General features: G+C 42.7%; 1 protein-coding gene across 2 annotated transcripts in view; it reads left to right on the forward strand.

The window, feature by feature from the left end:
- Positions 1–11112, forward strand: part of negr1 (neuronal growth regulator 1) — a 177191-nt gene extending 166079 nt beyond the window's left edge. For both annotated transcript variants that reach the window (XM_085134140.1, XM_085134142.1), the window contains one exon: positions 7986–11112. In XM_085134140.1, coding sequence (XP_084990266.1) covers positions 7986–8086 — 101 coding nt within the window. In that variant the 3' untranslated portion in view covers positions 8087–11112. The remainder of the gene's footprint in view (positions 1–7985) is intronic.
- Positions 11113–18430: the final 7318 nt, after the last annotated feature.

Below are 18430 nucleotides of genomic sequence, written 5' to 3' on the forward strand. Positions count from 1 at the left end.
AGGGGGAATTATTCGAGAGAGCGGGAGCGAGAGACCCACATGTGAATAGGAGATTATTACGGAGACAATGAGAAGACGAGAGGAGAAAGGAGCTGCATGAACCCACTACATGCTGACGCCATTTGTTTGTGTCCCTGTGCATTTTATTAAGCCTCTAACATTAAACAGATTTAGCGGGAGCAGCCAAAGTCATGAAGTAATTATGCTTTAGAAAACGCTGTGATTAAAAGCTTGCTTAAACTATCAATCCACACTGTACTGCGTCTTCTTGTTTATTCCCAGAACATGCTGCTCTGAATTTACCCTCTAGATTCAGAGGAGGGATGGAAAAAAGGGAGAAATTCATAAAACATTTTAAAATGGAGATTTATCCATCAGGCTTGCATATAAAGTACACAATTTGCAAGCTCATTGATTTCCTGCATAAAGCATGTCCTTGAATTGATCGGTGTAATAAACATACGTTGAGGTCACTCAGAATCGCGGATTCTCTCAAATACCTGACTCAGTGCGGATAAAATGAATGTAAATGCGCTATAAGAAGGAGGATGAAAGAGGAGACTGTACGAGGGAGCGGTCGATCGGCGAAGACGAGCAACAGTATCTCTGCGGAGAGCACCGGAAATGTCTTCTCTGTTGGGATTCCTTCCTCCAGCTCACACTGCGCTGAGGGCTCTCTTAAGTGTCCAGATACCCCACAGAGGTGTTGATTAAGTCAAGCTGAAGGCCAAAGCCCGCCTGCAATCGAGAGCCCCCCGGCTCACTCAGTGGGCTATCAGGTGACCCGTCTCCTGCTCATTCGTTTTCCAGTCAGATACTGATGCTGAGAGGAGCTATTAGAGCCGGCCCCAAAAAGCATTCTGCTGGGTGGTGATAACTGGCAGGTACCACGATGTGGAGAAAGAAGGGGGAGAGGGGTGAGGAAACGGCAGCACTGGGAGGCGGAGGAGGGTAAATGATCTCTGAAGGCCATCTTATTAATGGAGGCTTTTCATTACTAGCACTAATGCAAATGATTGGTGGGGCTAATGAGCTCGAAGGTCTGTGTGAATGAGGGCTCTGTGGAGCGGCGGTGTGTGATGATCATAGCGGGAGACAGAGGTGATGAGTTTTGAACGTCGTATCTGTTCATGATGAACATTTTGCTTGTACAAGAACAGAAGGGATAGAGAAAGGAACGGATGAGTGAACTGATGGGTCGGCGAGTCAGTTGTGCACAGACAGCCCGCTACAGGCAGGAGGGCGCAAGATGGATGGTGAAGTAGAGGAGCGTATTTCACCGTCAGCGGACTGAAGTGAGGTAAGGCGTGGAAAATGTCTTGATCGCCTTCTGTACGCTCTTGCTGTGCGGAAGCTCTCGGGAGACGGCGAGGCGCGACGCGTTCTTTGAAGGTGCGGCATCCCCTCGTCACGTGTCACGAGGGTTGCATTATTTTACATTTCAAGTCTTTACCAAACATGATGCCTGTTTGCAGTACTGTGTTAAAAACACCCTTGGCGGCTGCTGTGAACCTGGCGTGTAGAGGGATTTAGCCCGATTTACAGCATGGCGTGTACAGGATCAGTTCTGGCTCAGGAGTGTCTCATCTGGTGTCTCTCGGGGAAGCTGTGGGGGAAGGACCAGAGGCCACTGATTGATGGTCAAGGACACTGAACCCCTCCCACACCCTCTGCTCAGAGGAGCCCATCTCTGAAGCCACGTCCACAGGGGGATTGGGATGTTGCCTGGCTGGCTGCCGTCCGTGTGCCGCTAGTGACAGGCTGTTTGGAGGATACAACCAATGTGAATCCAATAAAAGACAAATGAATAGATTGGAGGCTTCATCCGATACAAAAACATGCACGTTTGTTCGATTTGTCTTCCTTCGTGTGCTTTATTGAATGTATACAGTATAAAGCTCAAGGAAAGGAAGCCTGAAGTACCAGTGTTGGTTAAAGAGCTGAAAAGTAGTAGGGTCGGGTTAAACTTTACGTTTCTGCATTTGTGCCTGAGTTGATGCAGGCCTTCAAAAAGCCTGAGCTCGCACAGGTGACTGATTAAAACGTTGATTTGAACTATAAAGGGATCTTCACCTGTGTCTGCGAAGCCGGCCAATTACCTCACACTATGGATGTTTTTCATTACGCTATGTGAGAAAGGACGCACCTGTGTTTCTCCTCGCTCCTCCAGAAGCCTCCTCGCTCCTCGAGGTACATTTAAACGATTGAAAGGTCCTCGTGATGGCGGAGGGGGAATGAATTCGGGGTCATAGGAGAAGATAGGACGCGGGGAAGAATAGGTTAGGATAATGAAAAGCACCCTATTACTTAATAAATAATGGCATTCCAGCGAATTACAGTGCAGCGCAGCACTCGAGATAATACTCGATACAAAGCCCACGTTGAGTGCCGCAGTCGCAGATTTCAGTATGATTCATTATCTGTGTCAACAGAGACTGAAGTTCAAGGCCTTAGCATTTGTTGTGCATATGATATGTGGGTGACAAAACTGCTGTCGATGGAGATTTGGGAGAGATAAGGGGTAGGGAAGGACGAGAGAGTGCGAGAGAGTGCCTCATACTCCAGCTCACTATTTACAGCTAATGGCTCCCGTCCAGAATCAGGGGAGAGTAGCAGGGATTGTTATTTTCATATGACTCTTGCTACAGCTGGAGAGGCTTTAGTTTTTCATTTCAATTCTGTTGCAAAACAGTAATTGAAGCATATCGCTTTCATCTCCACTTATCTCCTCTGCTCCTCTTCCCTTTGGAGCGCTGCTTGTCTTCCCTGCGTTTGCGCATCCTTGACACTATTGGTTTCTCTATGATATATTGTCTGGTATTCTGGTACTTCATTGTAGCTTGCTGCTGATGTACATGGCAATTAAATTCAAACCCCAAAGAGGTAGAGCTCAGTCAGCCCCCCCTCCCTCCCTCCTGCATCGCTGCTGCCGTTTCAGCCTCACTTTCACCCCCCCTTTCAATCACTGTCCTTTTTCTCTCTCCCCGCTTTCTCCTCCTTTAGTTCGCCCTGCTTCTCCCCACATCGCTCTTTCTTCTGCACTGTCTGTCTGTATCTTTCTCCTTCCATTCCCTTCATGGTAATAAGCAGAGTAATAGTATTGCAGGCGGGTCCTGGTTGGGGACTTAATTAAAATGGCAAGTTACAACCCACACAGTCAAAACAATGGAGGCTTTTCGCGGTGACATGGGGAGATATTAAACAAGCCCAAAATCAAGCACAGAGAGGAGGCAGGGACCGGTAACTCTGACTATACCTCAACCTCACTTAACACTTCCCTTCCTGAAGTACTGAGAGGTTTATTGTTGTGCTCTCCAGCCCAGTCAACATTAGTCATCGCAGAGATCCACTAATTACTTCGTGAGCTCTTTGAGCTGCTGCACGAAAAGCACTTGTGCACCAGATATTAATGTGATTACTGCAGTATTTACTGAGCCGTAAACTACACTGACTCTGATGAGATGAGAGACTGAAGAAGGCAAATAGTGACATCTGCCTGTTCCCCCTCCCACCGCCACCACCGCTACACGCACACACACAAACACACACGCGCAACACAAACGACACCCGGAATGATTTCGCTAGCACGGCTAGCACAATGCTGCGCGCTGAGGCGCAGGCAGCAGTGGGCCGGCTGAGCAGGACAGGAGCTGTTGCTATGGTTACCATTTCTCAGCTCGCTCTCGCAGCCCAGGAAAACTGTGTCATTATCCTGTACTTTGGATAGGAGGTGAGGGAGAAAGAGAGAGAGGACGGATACAAAGACAGAGAAAGGGGTGGAAAGGGGAGACAAAGAAAGAAAGGCGAGAAGGAGAAAGAAGAGGGAGGGTCTGCGGCTCACGCCGGCCAACCACGGACATGAACCGTATATCATCGCACATCAGACACATTCAAACTACTTACAGCAAAGATGGAAAAACACTGATTGTCTTGTTACAGTAGAAGGTCCTTCTGCAATTATGGGGACGTTACTTTGACACGAACCACCGACCTAAACGACTTCAACGACACCGGCCTCCCCTGGCTCGTCTCTATAAATAGATTCTGCATATCTATTAACCAATCACGTGTAGGCAAGCTTTGGCTGCGCTAAGTAAAGAGCACGTATGAAAAGAAAAGGAGAGAAGGTATTTGCTGCAGTCATCAACTATCTTGTTTTATCTGCATTCGTAAAGACGAAAGAAGACGATGGAATCCCGGCCTGGATATCCGCCGCTTCCCCAGGAAAAGATCACAAGCTGTTTAGTAATGGCTCGAGGAGAACAGCAAAAGGCTCCAGGCCAGCTCCCCACATCCCGGCCCGATCGGGCATCTGTGGGTTGAATCTGATCTGCGAAGGCCCAAACCTGCACAGGACCCAAAGGATCCGGTGCCACTGCCGCCAGACACCACAGGACAACCCCCTGGGTCCCATGTCCATTCGCTGACAGGTCCAAGCTGTTTTGGCAGCCCGGGGTGTACCTTTACCATACTCACCGGGCGGTTTGGATGTTGTGGCGGATCGGTGTAATTGTGCACCTCTGTTCACTGCTTTTTTTCCCTTTTTGTTCCCCTTTCCATCTGTCAGACAAGCTTATAGTTTTCACTCTAATAGGTAAACAACTTCAGCGCTGACACATAATACCTGAAAATATCAGGTGATAACGGGGTGGCTTTTTCCCTTTCTCTCCATCACAACTCCTGTGAAAATTGTCAATAACAAGCTATTATGTCGGCAAGGAAAAAAAAGATCAATCTCTGCATCATTGTATTTATTTTAACACACTAGCGTTCATGTAACACTCTAATGGCAACCATTGCAGGTTCTTATTGAATAAATGCATGGCCCTCGCTACCAGGGGCTGAGATTCTTGCAGATCATGCATCTCTGACCTTTGAAACGCCACGAAAACAGCTCGATACGTCGGCGACGGAATCTGTGTTTCTGCGCGGTACGTCTGCGCGTTCGGTTTTGTCGTCATTCACTTTGGGCTGCGTGTTTGTGAGGTCCACATCAGAGGAGTTACATTGTGAACTAATTACATGGCTGTGTAAATAGAGGCACCCTGCTGATATGGGCTGTGCACCACATGATTTCCCCTGGTGCAGCAGAGCCTGTTTGTGCTGCTTTGCCCACTTCTTTGTGCAAGCATGCATGTGACCTGTACATGCAGGTTTATATATATGTGTGTGTGTGTGTGTGTGTGTGTGTGCAGATGGAGTGTTTGTTTTGTAACCTGTGAGGTGTGCTTTATTGAGCTACAACCTAAGAGCGTGCCTGTGATGAGGAGGCAGAGTAGCCCTTTTCCAAATGAAAGGCTGCCCTCTTCCTCTTTGGCCGCCTGACGCAGCTCTCCAGAGAGACCTGTTCATATTACTGTGGCTGTCTGCTGGTCAGAGAAACACAAACAAGCCAAAACAAAACCTCCTTCAATAGCAATGTTACAAAAGACCTTGTTCAGCCCTCAACTGTTCTCCACTGATGACTTTTTTGGGCCACTAATGTGAAAGAGGGAAAAGGGGGAATAAGTGTTTTGACGCTCAACTAAAAGTAGATGAGATGGAAGAAAGGTTTTTTTCTCTGGTGCTGCTACTCCTGATTGAACTGTATGTCAAGTTAAAGTTGGATTTACTAAATGTTTAAGCTGTAGTAGTAGACAGAGTGCAGTATGTGCTGGTGCACCACTGTTTTCAAGTATTAAATGCTGTTAAAACCATAAGGTCCCAGTGGAGTTTCGTGCCAGGTTATTGGAGGAAATATTACATTTGGAAAGAGAAAACTGTGGCCGCACCTTTAGTGCGTACACATTTAGAGCTGGCACACCTGAAATATCTGTCTGCTTTAATAAAAAAGCCAAATTTTATATATACATACATAGATGCAGTCTGCAGTTGAATGCAGTCAAATCTGTTGCACATGCACATAAATTCACATTAACTACTTACATTCAGAGTCCAGCCAGAACCTCACAGGTCCGAAGCACAAATTCAGACATTTCTCCACAAGCGTTGACATTGTTGCTGCAGGTGATTCAACTGCAAAGTGAGATAGGCAATGGGCGAGCTCAAGTCATGTGACCTGTTGAAAAGAGACGGGTTGCGACCCACACGATCACCTTACGATGGAAAGGTGATTGCAACACCCTCAACTAGAATGTGAGGGTGTTGGCCGTTTAACAACTGGGAGACCAGCAGGTCACCATAACTACTTGCAATCATTTGCCAAGAAGAATAGTTTTCTAGTTAATGTGACTCTATTAAAACATCACTAATGTCATTATTCCACCTACACGTTTCCTGTGATGACAGGTCAGAATGTCTGCAGGGAGTCGGGGGGCTGTAGATGATGTCACAAAACCCTCTGGGTCTGTCCAGCCGCCCGAGTGTTCAATAACACTAAGAGGAAAATAAGACAGCTGTCGATCAGGTCGTACACGCCCTCGTTTCATTTCGGAGAAGTGATCTGACCAGACAGCATAACACACCAACACCTGTGTCGGTTGACTATTACTGCTTTAAGCCGCAATTATGGGCGACGCATTCGTCACCGCTCGCTGCATAACCATTTATGCTCGCTGCAGTCTGCTTCTAAATGACAGGTGTTGCAGCACAGAAAAAAACCTCTAGATTACAAAATAGAAGAAAATAAAACAGAAAAAATGCGACCATGGTGGCGTTTTCAGCTCAGTGTTGTCGAAGGTCTCATCTTCTATAAATGTTGCAGTGATCTCCCTCTGAGAACCTCCTCTGAGTTCAGCGGTAATGATGTCACTTCTGGATGTTACATTTAATACCTTATGAAGCCAGTACGGTACAAAGAACTGGTAAAGTTCACAAACTTACTGGCTCATAGTGTTGTACTATAACAGTAGTAAATGTGTCAGGACAGTTTTGGATGGTCACATGATCAGTAATCTATAAATGTGTCAGGAAAAACATAACATTCAACTCAGTTACATAATATGGCGTTAACATTTTACTCACTCTTTAGTCACTGATTGATTGATTTTGATGATTATTTTTCTTCATTTGCTGTTTTTAAATTTGCTCTACAAAGAAGTGGACTTTTGATCTGAGTTAACTTTCAGCCACTGGGGGAATTGATTTCTGGTTGTGTTGCTGATCAGTTAAATTACCAACAAGATAATTTCCTACACATCAAACTGGCCTTCAGCCCCACAAAGTGTGCTCCGATATCTTGAGATGCCCATCAGGATAGTCTCAGAGGTGTGCAACATGTAGTTGACCACATCACTCACTGACTTCCTTACAGAACACTAATCTGGCCTCCTCCCAGGGGCTCCCTCCCAGGGGCTCCCTCCCCAGGTCTGGAGGAAACTGAGAGCTGGTCTAAGGAAAGTCTTGGATGTCACCAACCATTTTACTGAGACTAATATCTTTTTGACTTGGACGATACCACCTGGGCTGTTTTTCCCATTAATTCAAATTTAGAATTTTTTTCTTAAGACCCTTCCAACAAATTCCTTCCCCTTTAATTCCTTCATCTCATATAATTCATTATGTAACTATATTCAGATTTGTATCCACTTGTTTATTTAATGTAGTATGTATGCATGTCTATTGGTATATGTTTGTACGAATGCATTGGTGTGCAAATGTGTATGTAAAGCTACTTATGTATGCATATGTTTATTAGTGTTTCTAATGTCTTTATCTTTTACAGCTTGTCCTGTTTTCCTTTATCTATTGTTAAAAAGTAAAATTACTAAAAGTCTTGTGAGTTCATGTGTGGTAATAATCTCTTCTGATGGCTTTACTACATTTATTTCTTCATGAGATTGTAATGCAGCCTTTTTACGAGTATCAGAGCTTAACTCTGTGTCACAAGCCAACTGGAATCAGTGGCAGCGGTACAGTAATTGCCATTTTTGCTGTGTCATATGGACGCGCCACGCCAAGCTGACCGCGGGGTTTGCAAATGGTCAGTGCAGCGAGTGAAAGTGCAATCACAACTAATCAGAGCTTCTCTTGTTTCCTGCCCACAGCGCCCAACACTGCACCCTATGGGAGCACAGGAAGTGCGCACATCTCGCTGGCCTGCCGGTACCTGGTCATGGCTCTCTCCTCCTTCATCAGCGTGTACTAGCAGAGGCCAGCCCAGACACAATGACTGTCGAGAGCATTTATGAATCCTTTTTGACATTGCTGATGGCTGGAATCCAATCTGGTACAGTTTGTTGAGCTGTGGTGGGAAAATAATCAGCGTTACTTTTTGTGTGGGGAAATTTTTTTTTTTTCCTTTTTTTTAATCTTATTTTCTTATTTGGTGAAATTTCTGTCATGTAAATACTATGATGTTTTTTATTATTATTATTATTATTATTATTATTATTATTATTATTTCCTCTTTATTATTTTTTTTCCTTTTCTGATTGATTGACCAGCTTGTGAATCAGTGCTCATCCCCAACCCCCACACCAATCAACAGCCCCACCCTCCCCCACCCCTCGAACCTTTCAAATGAGTTACTTTCATGCATCTTGTCCCTGCGAGGCGATGGCGCAAAATTGACATCTTCACCCATTTTTGTACACGACTAAAAAAGAAGCAATTCTGCAAAGTCTCTCAGTACAAAGAATTACCGCACCAATGTTGTATTGAATGTATTACCGGCTGTTGAACAAAGGAAAGACATTTAGATTCCTAACAATACAATTTTTAATCATGGAGTGCGCTCGGAAAAAAAAACAGTTAAAAAAACAACAAAAAACCAACAACAAAATAATAATTTAAAAAAAAAGGCAGGGCGTTTTCAGGACCTGTATTATCACGATTACTCGATAGATGGATGAACAGTGTTGAAGGTGTGTTTGTCGTATCCTGAAATGGGTCCTTCAGTTACTATGCCTGCCTAACTGCTTCAATCAGGCAGCCGTCAAAAGTAGCAAAATATACTGTATTGTATCTTTCTATTTTATTATAGCGTAGGCTTTTGTTTTAAAGTGGGACCAGCTTTTCTCATTCGACCAAGAGCATTAACACAAACCGTGACTTTGTACGCTATGAAAGGAGGAACATCGCCGCCCCATGTTTACATCTTTCTTGAAAATAGAAATAAAAAAGTATATTCTCTGTTTTTTTTCCTTCTGTTTTGTCTTGCTTTTTTTTCTTCAGCGAGTCAGTGTATGTGAAGAATACGACAAATTGTTGCAGTTAGGAAAAAGGCGAGGCCCAAGTTGAGCCGCTTCTTTCTTTTTAGTTTGCGCTCCACCTCCAGTAGGTATCAGGGCAGAGCACTTTGTCTCTGAATTCGCTGCGTACCTGCTGATCATCTTTGGCTGAAAACCCACAGCTCCGTACTGTAGGATCGGTTTTTTCGCCCCCAACTTTGGGTATGAAACTTGGATAATGGAGTCTGGGAAAGCACCGTTCTGCTGCACTGCATTTTATTACTCTCCTTTCCAGTGCAGAGAATTAAATACAGAAATACGCCCCACTTTCTTTTTTCCCCCTTAAATGAAGAGTCAAAGCCATATTTGGCTAAGTGCATAATCTACAAAAAACCTACAATAATTGCACCTTTTGCAACTTTAACTTTTTTTCATGTTATTCATGATGAAGAGAAGATGCTCATTACCAAACAAACATGACCTAAGGTGCTACCAGCCCTCTCCAAGATGATCAAGGTTAACAAAGAGATGATCAGTGTGCATCGGAGGTCATTTAAATTCAGCCTAACAGCAGAAACTGTAATTTTTCAAGGCTTAAAATCAGTGTTTGCTTTTAGACAAGGCTGTCAGCGTGGCATATTCATCCTCACGTATCCTTAATTCATGGTTGAAACAGAGAAACTGTACTGTGATGCCTTAATAGTACCATAGACATTAAATTACCCTCTTTTTGAAAGGACGCTTGGAGAAAATCTCAATATGACACAACTTATTTGTCATTTTGACGTATTATTGATGACTGAATGTTCATGAACCATTAGCTGACTTATCTGTTAAATTAGGCATTATATTCAGTCAAATCCAACCGATGGCTCCTGCAGGTATTTTCAAATAAGTCAGTTGTACAAATGCAGTATTTCCGGTCCAAATAACGCGTTCGGATTTGGACCGAACAGTGGAGGGACTAACAGCATTCAAGTTCAGAGTATTTTAAGACAGCAAACTTGCAACTGCAAATCTATAGAAAAATAGCCATCGCAGTTAAAAGACCTAAAGCACAAACATTATTATTTGGACGTTTTGTGGTGATTTGTTTTGAGGTCTGCTGAGCTTTTCTGTTGTTTCCTTTTCCGTTTCTTTCTTTTATTGTTTGTACTAAAGTTGTTATCAGCTTGTTTTACAAATTATAAAAATACTGCACCATATGATCTTGTTTAAATGTTAAGGTATAATGAAAATGGGTCAGACGTATATTTATTCTCTTCCTTTATGAAAACAATGTAAAAAAAAAATACATTTGAAACATGTAAAACTGAATATGTGACATTTATTTGAATGAGGCACAGTATGGCATAGTTTATAATGTTGTCTGGTTCATTTAGATGCCATAACTGTTGTTGATTTAAGTACATTAAAAGAACAATGTTTGCAATCAAATTACCTACTTTTTGAAAGAGAGAGGGTGTGAACCAATATAACAGTATTATAGAACAGAGTCAATGTGTGTATATTTGGAGAAAATATGATACCTTTTGATCTTTAGAGCCAGTGTGTAGTCATAGTTTCACACACTTGCGTGTTTGACGATGTGCAGAGAGTATGGTTGTGCTGCATGTCAAAGTTAACCTGTGTTTTTGAGGTGGGCATTTTACAGATATTCATACTTTTTATGACTGGAAGCAGTTTTTTCAAAACGTTTGGTTCATAAACCTGGTCTAAAAAGACATACCTCTTACAGATTGCCAGGCTATGTTTGTTTGTGATTTCTTTCGATCGACTTTGCTGATAAACTAAAAACAACTGCTCTTCAGAGTCATGATGATTATTGTGGCACATTGGTGACAGTCTGGAGTTATGTTGGTTGCTTGTTAAGCAGTTAAAACCATGCTAGTATTCCATATGAAATGTAATGGATGTTGATTATTTTCAATAATGGTATTAACAAGTCCCTTTTATCAAATCAATATTATTTGCAATAAAAGTCTTCATGTTACAAGATAAAGCAACATCTGACTTAATGAGCGCTCAAGAGGAGTTTTTCATTGTTACTTCATGATGTTTTGAGAGTAAAGGTAGCTGAGATAGCATCCTCACAGCGTACGCCGGCCCGTCACTACAACCTCACTGCACGTCATTTCCCCCCATGAAGCAGATTTTTTCTTAAAGCGTTCGGCAAAACTACAAAATTAGCTTAAATGCTAAGTTGTAAAGAATTCGCCAAAAGCTTGTGTGGGTTGCACCAGTTTGTAAATTTGCAATGTTTGCATTTAAAGTCTTTCGTAGTAACAGACATAAACTTGTCAATAAAAACCGGCATAGCCTTTGTTTTCCAATAGCATAGAAGTCTGTGGCAAAATGACCCAACTTCTCACTTGTTTTATGACCACAGTAAACTCGTCAGGTTATGGTCTCTGTCACTAGTTCTTCTTTGATCGTATCGTGACTTTTATTTTATAAAGTACGGTCCCATTTATAGTAAACTAGATGGTTAAGCAATCCGTGTTCGGTAACTACGGTTTTGCAGTGTTATTGGGTTTGCAGTCAGAGCCACTCTTCGCCAATCAGGTTTCTTAACACCAACCTGGCCACAGCTAAAATGACCAAGCAGTGGGTGTGCATCTTTTATTTACAGTTACCACCGTGATGTCACCCATCAGTCTGTGAAGTCCCAAAACGAGTGTTTTCGCTCTCTTGGCTGCAAAAAAAGAAAACATGTGATGAGGAAGGGCAGGTCTGGCTGTGAAACCTTATGCTTATTAGCTAATAACTTGTGATTGACAGCTTGTTAGCCAGTTTCAGACCACGCCTCCATTTTGACACATAGTATGAGATAAAAGATTTACATCGCAAATGTAATTTTTTATCCTTTATATTCCGCAACGAGTGACTGAGCCCATAAACTCAGCAAAAAAGTGTTTACAGAGGTCAAAACAGAAAGCCGTTTTCCTGTAGATGTCTATTGGACCAGATGTCTTTTTGCTACCACAGCCATCGCCATCTGGTGGCCTTCAGATAGAATGCAGGTTTAAGGCACTTCTGCACTGGTTTCATTTTTCCAACACAGATGCTATGTCCATGGTTTATACCAGCGGTCCCCAACCCCCAGGCCATGGACCGGTACCGGTCCGTGAGTCGTTTGGTACCGGGCCGCGAGAGTTAAGCCTCAGGTGTGAAATGTATGCTTTTCAGGGTTTTTATCGGTTTTCAGCGTTATTTTGTTATCGTTTTTATCGTTAACTCGGTTTTCCTGGGTCTTTTCACGTGTGTTATGAATAAATCTTTTTTTTTTTTTGGTACCGGTACTAGTTTTATTTTGTTGTATTTATCCGCGACACCTTAAAGGCCGGTCCATGAAAATATTGTCGGGCATAAACCGGTCCGTGGCGCAAAAAAGGTTGGGGACCGCTGGTTTATACCATCCATGGTTTCACTGCATCCTAAATATTGTTTTCTCTTTAATATCTTATTTTAGTTTTTTTATGTACGCATTTTCGGATTGGGATGGGTCTGGATCAGGTGGTATGGCGGGTCACCTATCACTCAGAAGGTCAGTGGTTGGATCCCTAACTCCTCCAGTCCATGTGCCAAAGTATCCTTGGGCAAGATGCTGAACTTCAAGTTGCCCCCAATGCATCTGTCAGAGTGTGAGCGTGGTTGTGAATGTTAAAAAGCACAGGGGCACATAGAAAAGCACTGTATGAATGTGTATGTGTGGCTGGAGTAGGAAGCTCTTTCAGTGCACAACCAAGTAGAAAGGTGTTATTTAAGTACCCGTTAATTTACAATATGTTCACATTGTATGTAGTTCTTCAACTTAAGAACTAGCTTTCATGATATTGTCCATTCTAGCTAAAAATTGGACTTCAAGCAGTTGGTGCACGCAAATATGTGCTCTCAAATAAGTGAAGACTGACAGTATAATGTGTTTTAAGTGCACATAATCCAGCTCAATAGCAGTTTCTCATGTGATGCTATGATACAACCACTAGTCCCAAGGAAATAATCATTGTTCCGGTTGGCAAGTGATTCTTGGGAGTTATTTGCTGTCGCTAGGTGAAATTGGTGGAAAGATTGTGCCGCACCAGATAAAAATCTCCTTAACTACCAACTACAGCTGACTAGCTGATCGGCAGTAAAACTTGAAAAAGTGCAACATAAACTTAACAGCAAAAGCTAAGCTTCACTGCTACAGCCAGCAGTGACAGGTCTGTCTGACGTTGGCTTTAGCAGTCAGTTTCCCAGCAACTGCCATCAACCTCCAGCAACAACTCTCCAACCAACTGGGAAATACTAATTTCTTTTCCCCTCACAACCAGTGGTCCTCATTCGCTTGAGGCTACAATGTCACCATGATTATCACACACCCAAAATAGCAAGGAAGCTAATGCCAGGTGGTTAACAATCATGTGTCAGTTAAAGCTAATTTTTCTGTAGCTCGATAGCTAGCAAGTGGCACTAAAACAGTCAATCTTCCTCAAAATGCTTTAAAAATCCCTCATATTTAAATCACTTAAATCTGTCTTGATAAGTCAAAACAGAGTTGATGTTTGTTCTGTCACTCTGTGAAATTGTAGCTAACATCAGCTAACGTTACATTAGCCATTGCTAATGTTTAGATTTGTATACACCTCACCCCTAGCTGCCATTATCTGTCTGTTAATGCAAGTTAGTTTAATATTATTCTGTTTGTACATCTTATTATTTAGTGTATTTCTTCCCTTCTAAAAGAGACCTGCTGGATCCGCCCTGGCGTAAAGACGTTGTGGTTGAGCAAGGTTTTTTTTTTTTTAAGTTGCAGCTCAAATTAATAATCATTGTATCAATCATTGCAAATGTGCAGCATCATGCATATTTGATCCCCTCCCTTCCTGCCTCAATCACTGTACAAAGCCTCCTGAGCACAGATGGCCAGACTCCACAGCACGCAGGATTAACCACCTTTTGCGCTGCATTATCATCACAGATTGGCATGCATCGCTCAGTATACGTGATCTGGAGACATCAGCGGACATAAGTCACCGCTCATTCCATTCGATATGCACCTGTGCTACTTTATACCTTTTTGGAAGTAGCACGGGGCTTTCTACAGGGTGGGCCATTTATATGGATACACCGTAATAACATGGGAATGGTTGGTGATATTAAAGTCCTGTTTGTGGCACATTAGTATATGTGAGGGGGCAAACTCCTCAAGATGGCTGGTGACCATGGTGGCCATTTAAAAGTCGGCCATCTTGGATACAACTTTTGTTTTTTCAATAGGAAGAGGGCCATGTGACACATCAAACTTATTGGTAACGTCACAAGAAAAACAATGGTGTGCTTGGTTTCAACGTAACTTTATTCGTTCATGAGTTATTTACAAGTTTCTCTTTGTTCGCAGCCATTGACATGTCGAAGAGGTTAACACGTAAGGAACGGATCGAAATTGTGTTGATATTTGGTGAACGCAGTAACCGGGTCATTGCAGCAGATTTCAATGCCAGACACCCTACGAGACCACCCATCTCCCATGCTACAGTTAGCAAACTGCTTGCTAAGTTTCGTGAAACTGGTTCAGTGTTGGATTTATCAAAATGTGGACGCAAGAAAACTGTCACTAATGAAGAAACATCAGTGGCTGTCCTAGCTTCATTCAGCAAGAGCCCACAGCGTAGCACTCGCATGTCACTGGAGAGTGGCATTAGTCCAACATCCCTTCGGCGGATATTAGCTACTCACAAATGGCACCCTTACAAACTCCAGCTATGCAGCATCTCAACGAGGATGACCCAGATCGGCGCACAGAATTTGCAGAATGGGCAAAACAAAAATTGGAACAGGACCCTCAGTTCACGCAGAAGATTTTGTTCAGTGATGAGGCAAACGTTTATGTGAATTGTGAAGTTAACAAACAAAACCACCGCTATTGGTCTGACACTAACCCACATTGGATGGATCCCTCCAAAACTGTTGGAACAACAAAAGTGATGGTTTGGTGTGGAATATGGGGTACAAGGATAGTGGGTCCATTCTTCATCAATGGAAACCTCAAGGCCACTGGATATTTGAAATTGCTACATGATGATGTGTTTCCCTCTTTATGCACTGAAGCTGGCACGTTCCCTGAGTTTTTCCAGCAAGATGGTGGACCACCACATTATGGGTGCCAGGTCCGAGCATTCCTAGATGAACAGTTTCCTGGAAAGTGGATGGGTCGTCGTGGGCCAGTTGAATGGCCCCCAAGGTCTCCCGATCTGACCCCCTTAGACTTTTATCTTTGAGGTCACCTGAAGGCAATTGTCTATGGTGTGAAGATACGAGATGTACAGCACCTGAAACTACGGATACTGGATGCCTGTGCTGGCATTTCTCCTTCGGTGTTGCTATCAGTGTCTGAAGTGGGAGAAGAGGGTTGCATTGACAATCCAACACAATGGGCAGCACATTGAACACATTTTTTAAGTGGTCAGAAACTTGTAAATAACTCATGAAATAATAAAGTCACGTTGAAACCAAGCACACCATTGTTTTTCTTGTGACGTTACCAATAAGTTTGATGTGTCACATGACCCTCTTCCTATTGAAAAAACACAAGTTGTATCCAAGATGGCCGACTTCTAAATGGCCACCATGGTCACCACCCATCTTGAGGAGTTTGCCCCCTCACATATACTAATGTGCCACAAACAGGACTTTAATATAACCAACCATTCCCATGTTATTACGGTGTATCCATATAAATGGCCCACCCTGTAGTATTGTATGACCCGAACACACTCTTGACTAAAACATCCACGGTGTGACCTACCTCTTAAAAGTTCAGATGAAAAAGTCGTGCTGATGTACAAGCTGAAAAGAGGCCATGCCACCCACCTGCAGAGATCACTGCCTCACCTCATGCTCCCAGCTGACAGCGGAGGCAAAAAAAATCTCTCCACTTTTTAAATTTAAGATAAGAGGATTTTAAATATTCATGCTAGCGCGCATTATTATGGCCCCGCAATCCCTATCCTGAATTTTTAAATTTCCCCATTTGAGAGCATCCTCTTCCTCTCACGCGATGTATCAGAAATGCACTGCTCTCTGTGAACGCACTTATTATGAGCTCGAGTCTGTTGCATTGTGAGACAACAGCTGTTGAAAGTGAGTCTCTGAGGGGGGACGAGTACTGTACTGAATGTGCCTTCAAAGTATGCTATTAATCAGCTGAACGCTATAACCCAGCCCTTATTTAGAGCATTACTGCCATGACAAATGTCATATTTCTTTACACCGGCTGTTTTATAACACCAGCCAATCATTCCACTTTAACAAAGACGCAACCAATGACCACTCACACTTTTAACTGAGATCCTCTGTATTTGTACCCCCTGACAGTACTCACCCATATAATGTACAACACAAAAAACAATGAGTCCAACAGGGTTTGAAATGTCACGATAATCACAATAATTCTGATTAGCGAATAGTTCGATGTTGTCGTGTGTTTATCTTCCAGGGTCTGGATATCATGGGGTCAAACTGCACACAGATTATTTTTACAGCTGGTTAAAGGCACGTTTTTAAATCTTCCCTCCTTTTTTGACATACTGTGCCTGACTCTATTGTAACTTTCCTGATGCTTTAAAAACAGCGAGGAGGATTTTGTGGATCATGTGCGACTGTGGATGTGAGACTTGGGAAACATCGTGACTCTGCTGTGACACTCTGAGACAGCGCGTTACTGCCGAGTGCATACACTGTACATGTCACCGGCAAGAGCAGGGAGGAGAGGCAATAGATTGTAAGTGGCATGTATGGTCTTAAATGACAAATGTGGGGGGAAAATACCTGACAATGAGTTAGTCTGCGTTGATACAGCTCCTCAACCTATCAGTGCATGTTATGACATTAAGATGAGCATTTGCAGTCCTGCAAATTCATCCATCTATCCATATATATATATATATATATGGATAGATGGATGCTGTGGAGTGTGGAAGTGATTAGGATGGTGTCAAAGTGGTTTTTTAGGCTCTTCGCAAAGACATCTGTGGACAGCGCGAACAGAGAGGAGAGACTGGAGGACTTGTGAGAGACAGGGGTTCCTCCTGACCTCGCGGTTAATGAAACCCTTCCTGTGCCTTTGTCAGTCTTAACTGGGAGATTGTGTCATACTACACGCTGGGGCTGCTGCTTGGCTCCTGCAGTCTCCATCCCGTTTCCCTGAGCAGCATACTGAGTTGTCAGTATCAAAAAAACCTCTGTTTCTTGAATGCATTCAGTTTGGTAGATATGTTTGTTGCACAGCAGGCAAATGCTATCCCTCCTGTCAAAACCAGGCAGAAAGAAAGCGGGGAAAAAAGAAAAGCTTGAATATCTTTCTCTATAACCAGCCTCTGAGTAAGTTTGAGTCTATTCTAAAGAGAAAAGGGAACAATAGTCATCTTTTTGTCAAAATAGGCCTGTTTTGTTTCTCTCAAACACTTCAATATCTGCTCAAACGGAGTAATTTCTGACTAATGGGACTCCTTTAAAATCTGAAAATGTGGCAGGTGCCAGTGTAGTGGAGGGACATGCTATTTTAAATAGAGGGTGCATCAAGTATTTGTCAACCTGTCCCTCATTATTTCCAGTGAACTGGAAAATAAGTTGCCAGCCAATGATGCAGAGCCTGAGATAATGCCTGGGTTTTAAAGCAAGCTATCTGAACCAGGTCTCTCCACGACGCCTATGACTGAATCACACACCGCAAAGTGTTTTCTCATAAAGCTCCCGGGCAATTGTCATTTTTCAAGAAGAGTTGAAAGGATCGCTACAGAGAAAATGTCATTATTTGACTGACAGCAAAAGTAATCCCATTTTATTTGTTTTCACGCTTCAAAAGGCAGATCACGCGTAGTTTTATACACTGAATGACACAGCAAATCAGTCCCTTGTAGCGCCGGTGCATCATGTGTCTCCAGTGTTGTATTGGTTTAAATGGTACGGGGTGCAGCATTTACTCTGTCTCTGTAAATTAAAAATGTTTACTTATGCCATTGTTTTGATTTGATTTCATTGCAAAAAAAAAAAGTTGGAGGATATTGTAAGTTTTCTGTATGTATTTTAATTTTTTTTATTATTATTATTTAAATCTTCATGCTGAAAAATCATTTGATGAGAAATCTCGAATGGAAATGTTTACGTAAATGTGTATGAAGGTCCTTTAGCCACAAGGGGTATAGTTGTACATTTATAGGGTCTAGATCACTGGAATGATATATATATGGCTTTAAGTGGCATTGATATATCTATATATAATATATATAAATATATATTGATATTTGTCCAGAAATAAGAAACTCATGTACTCAGTT

Source organism: Neolamprologus multifasciatus, chromosome 15 (assembly GCF_963576455.1).
Source record: "Neolamprologus multifasciatus chromosome 15, fNeoMul1.2, whole genome shotgun sequence".
Lineage (NCBI taxonomy): Eukaryota > Metazoa > Chordata > Actinopteri > Cichliformes > Cichlidae > Neolamprologus > Neolamprologus multifasciatus.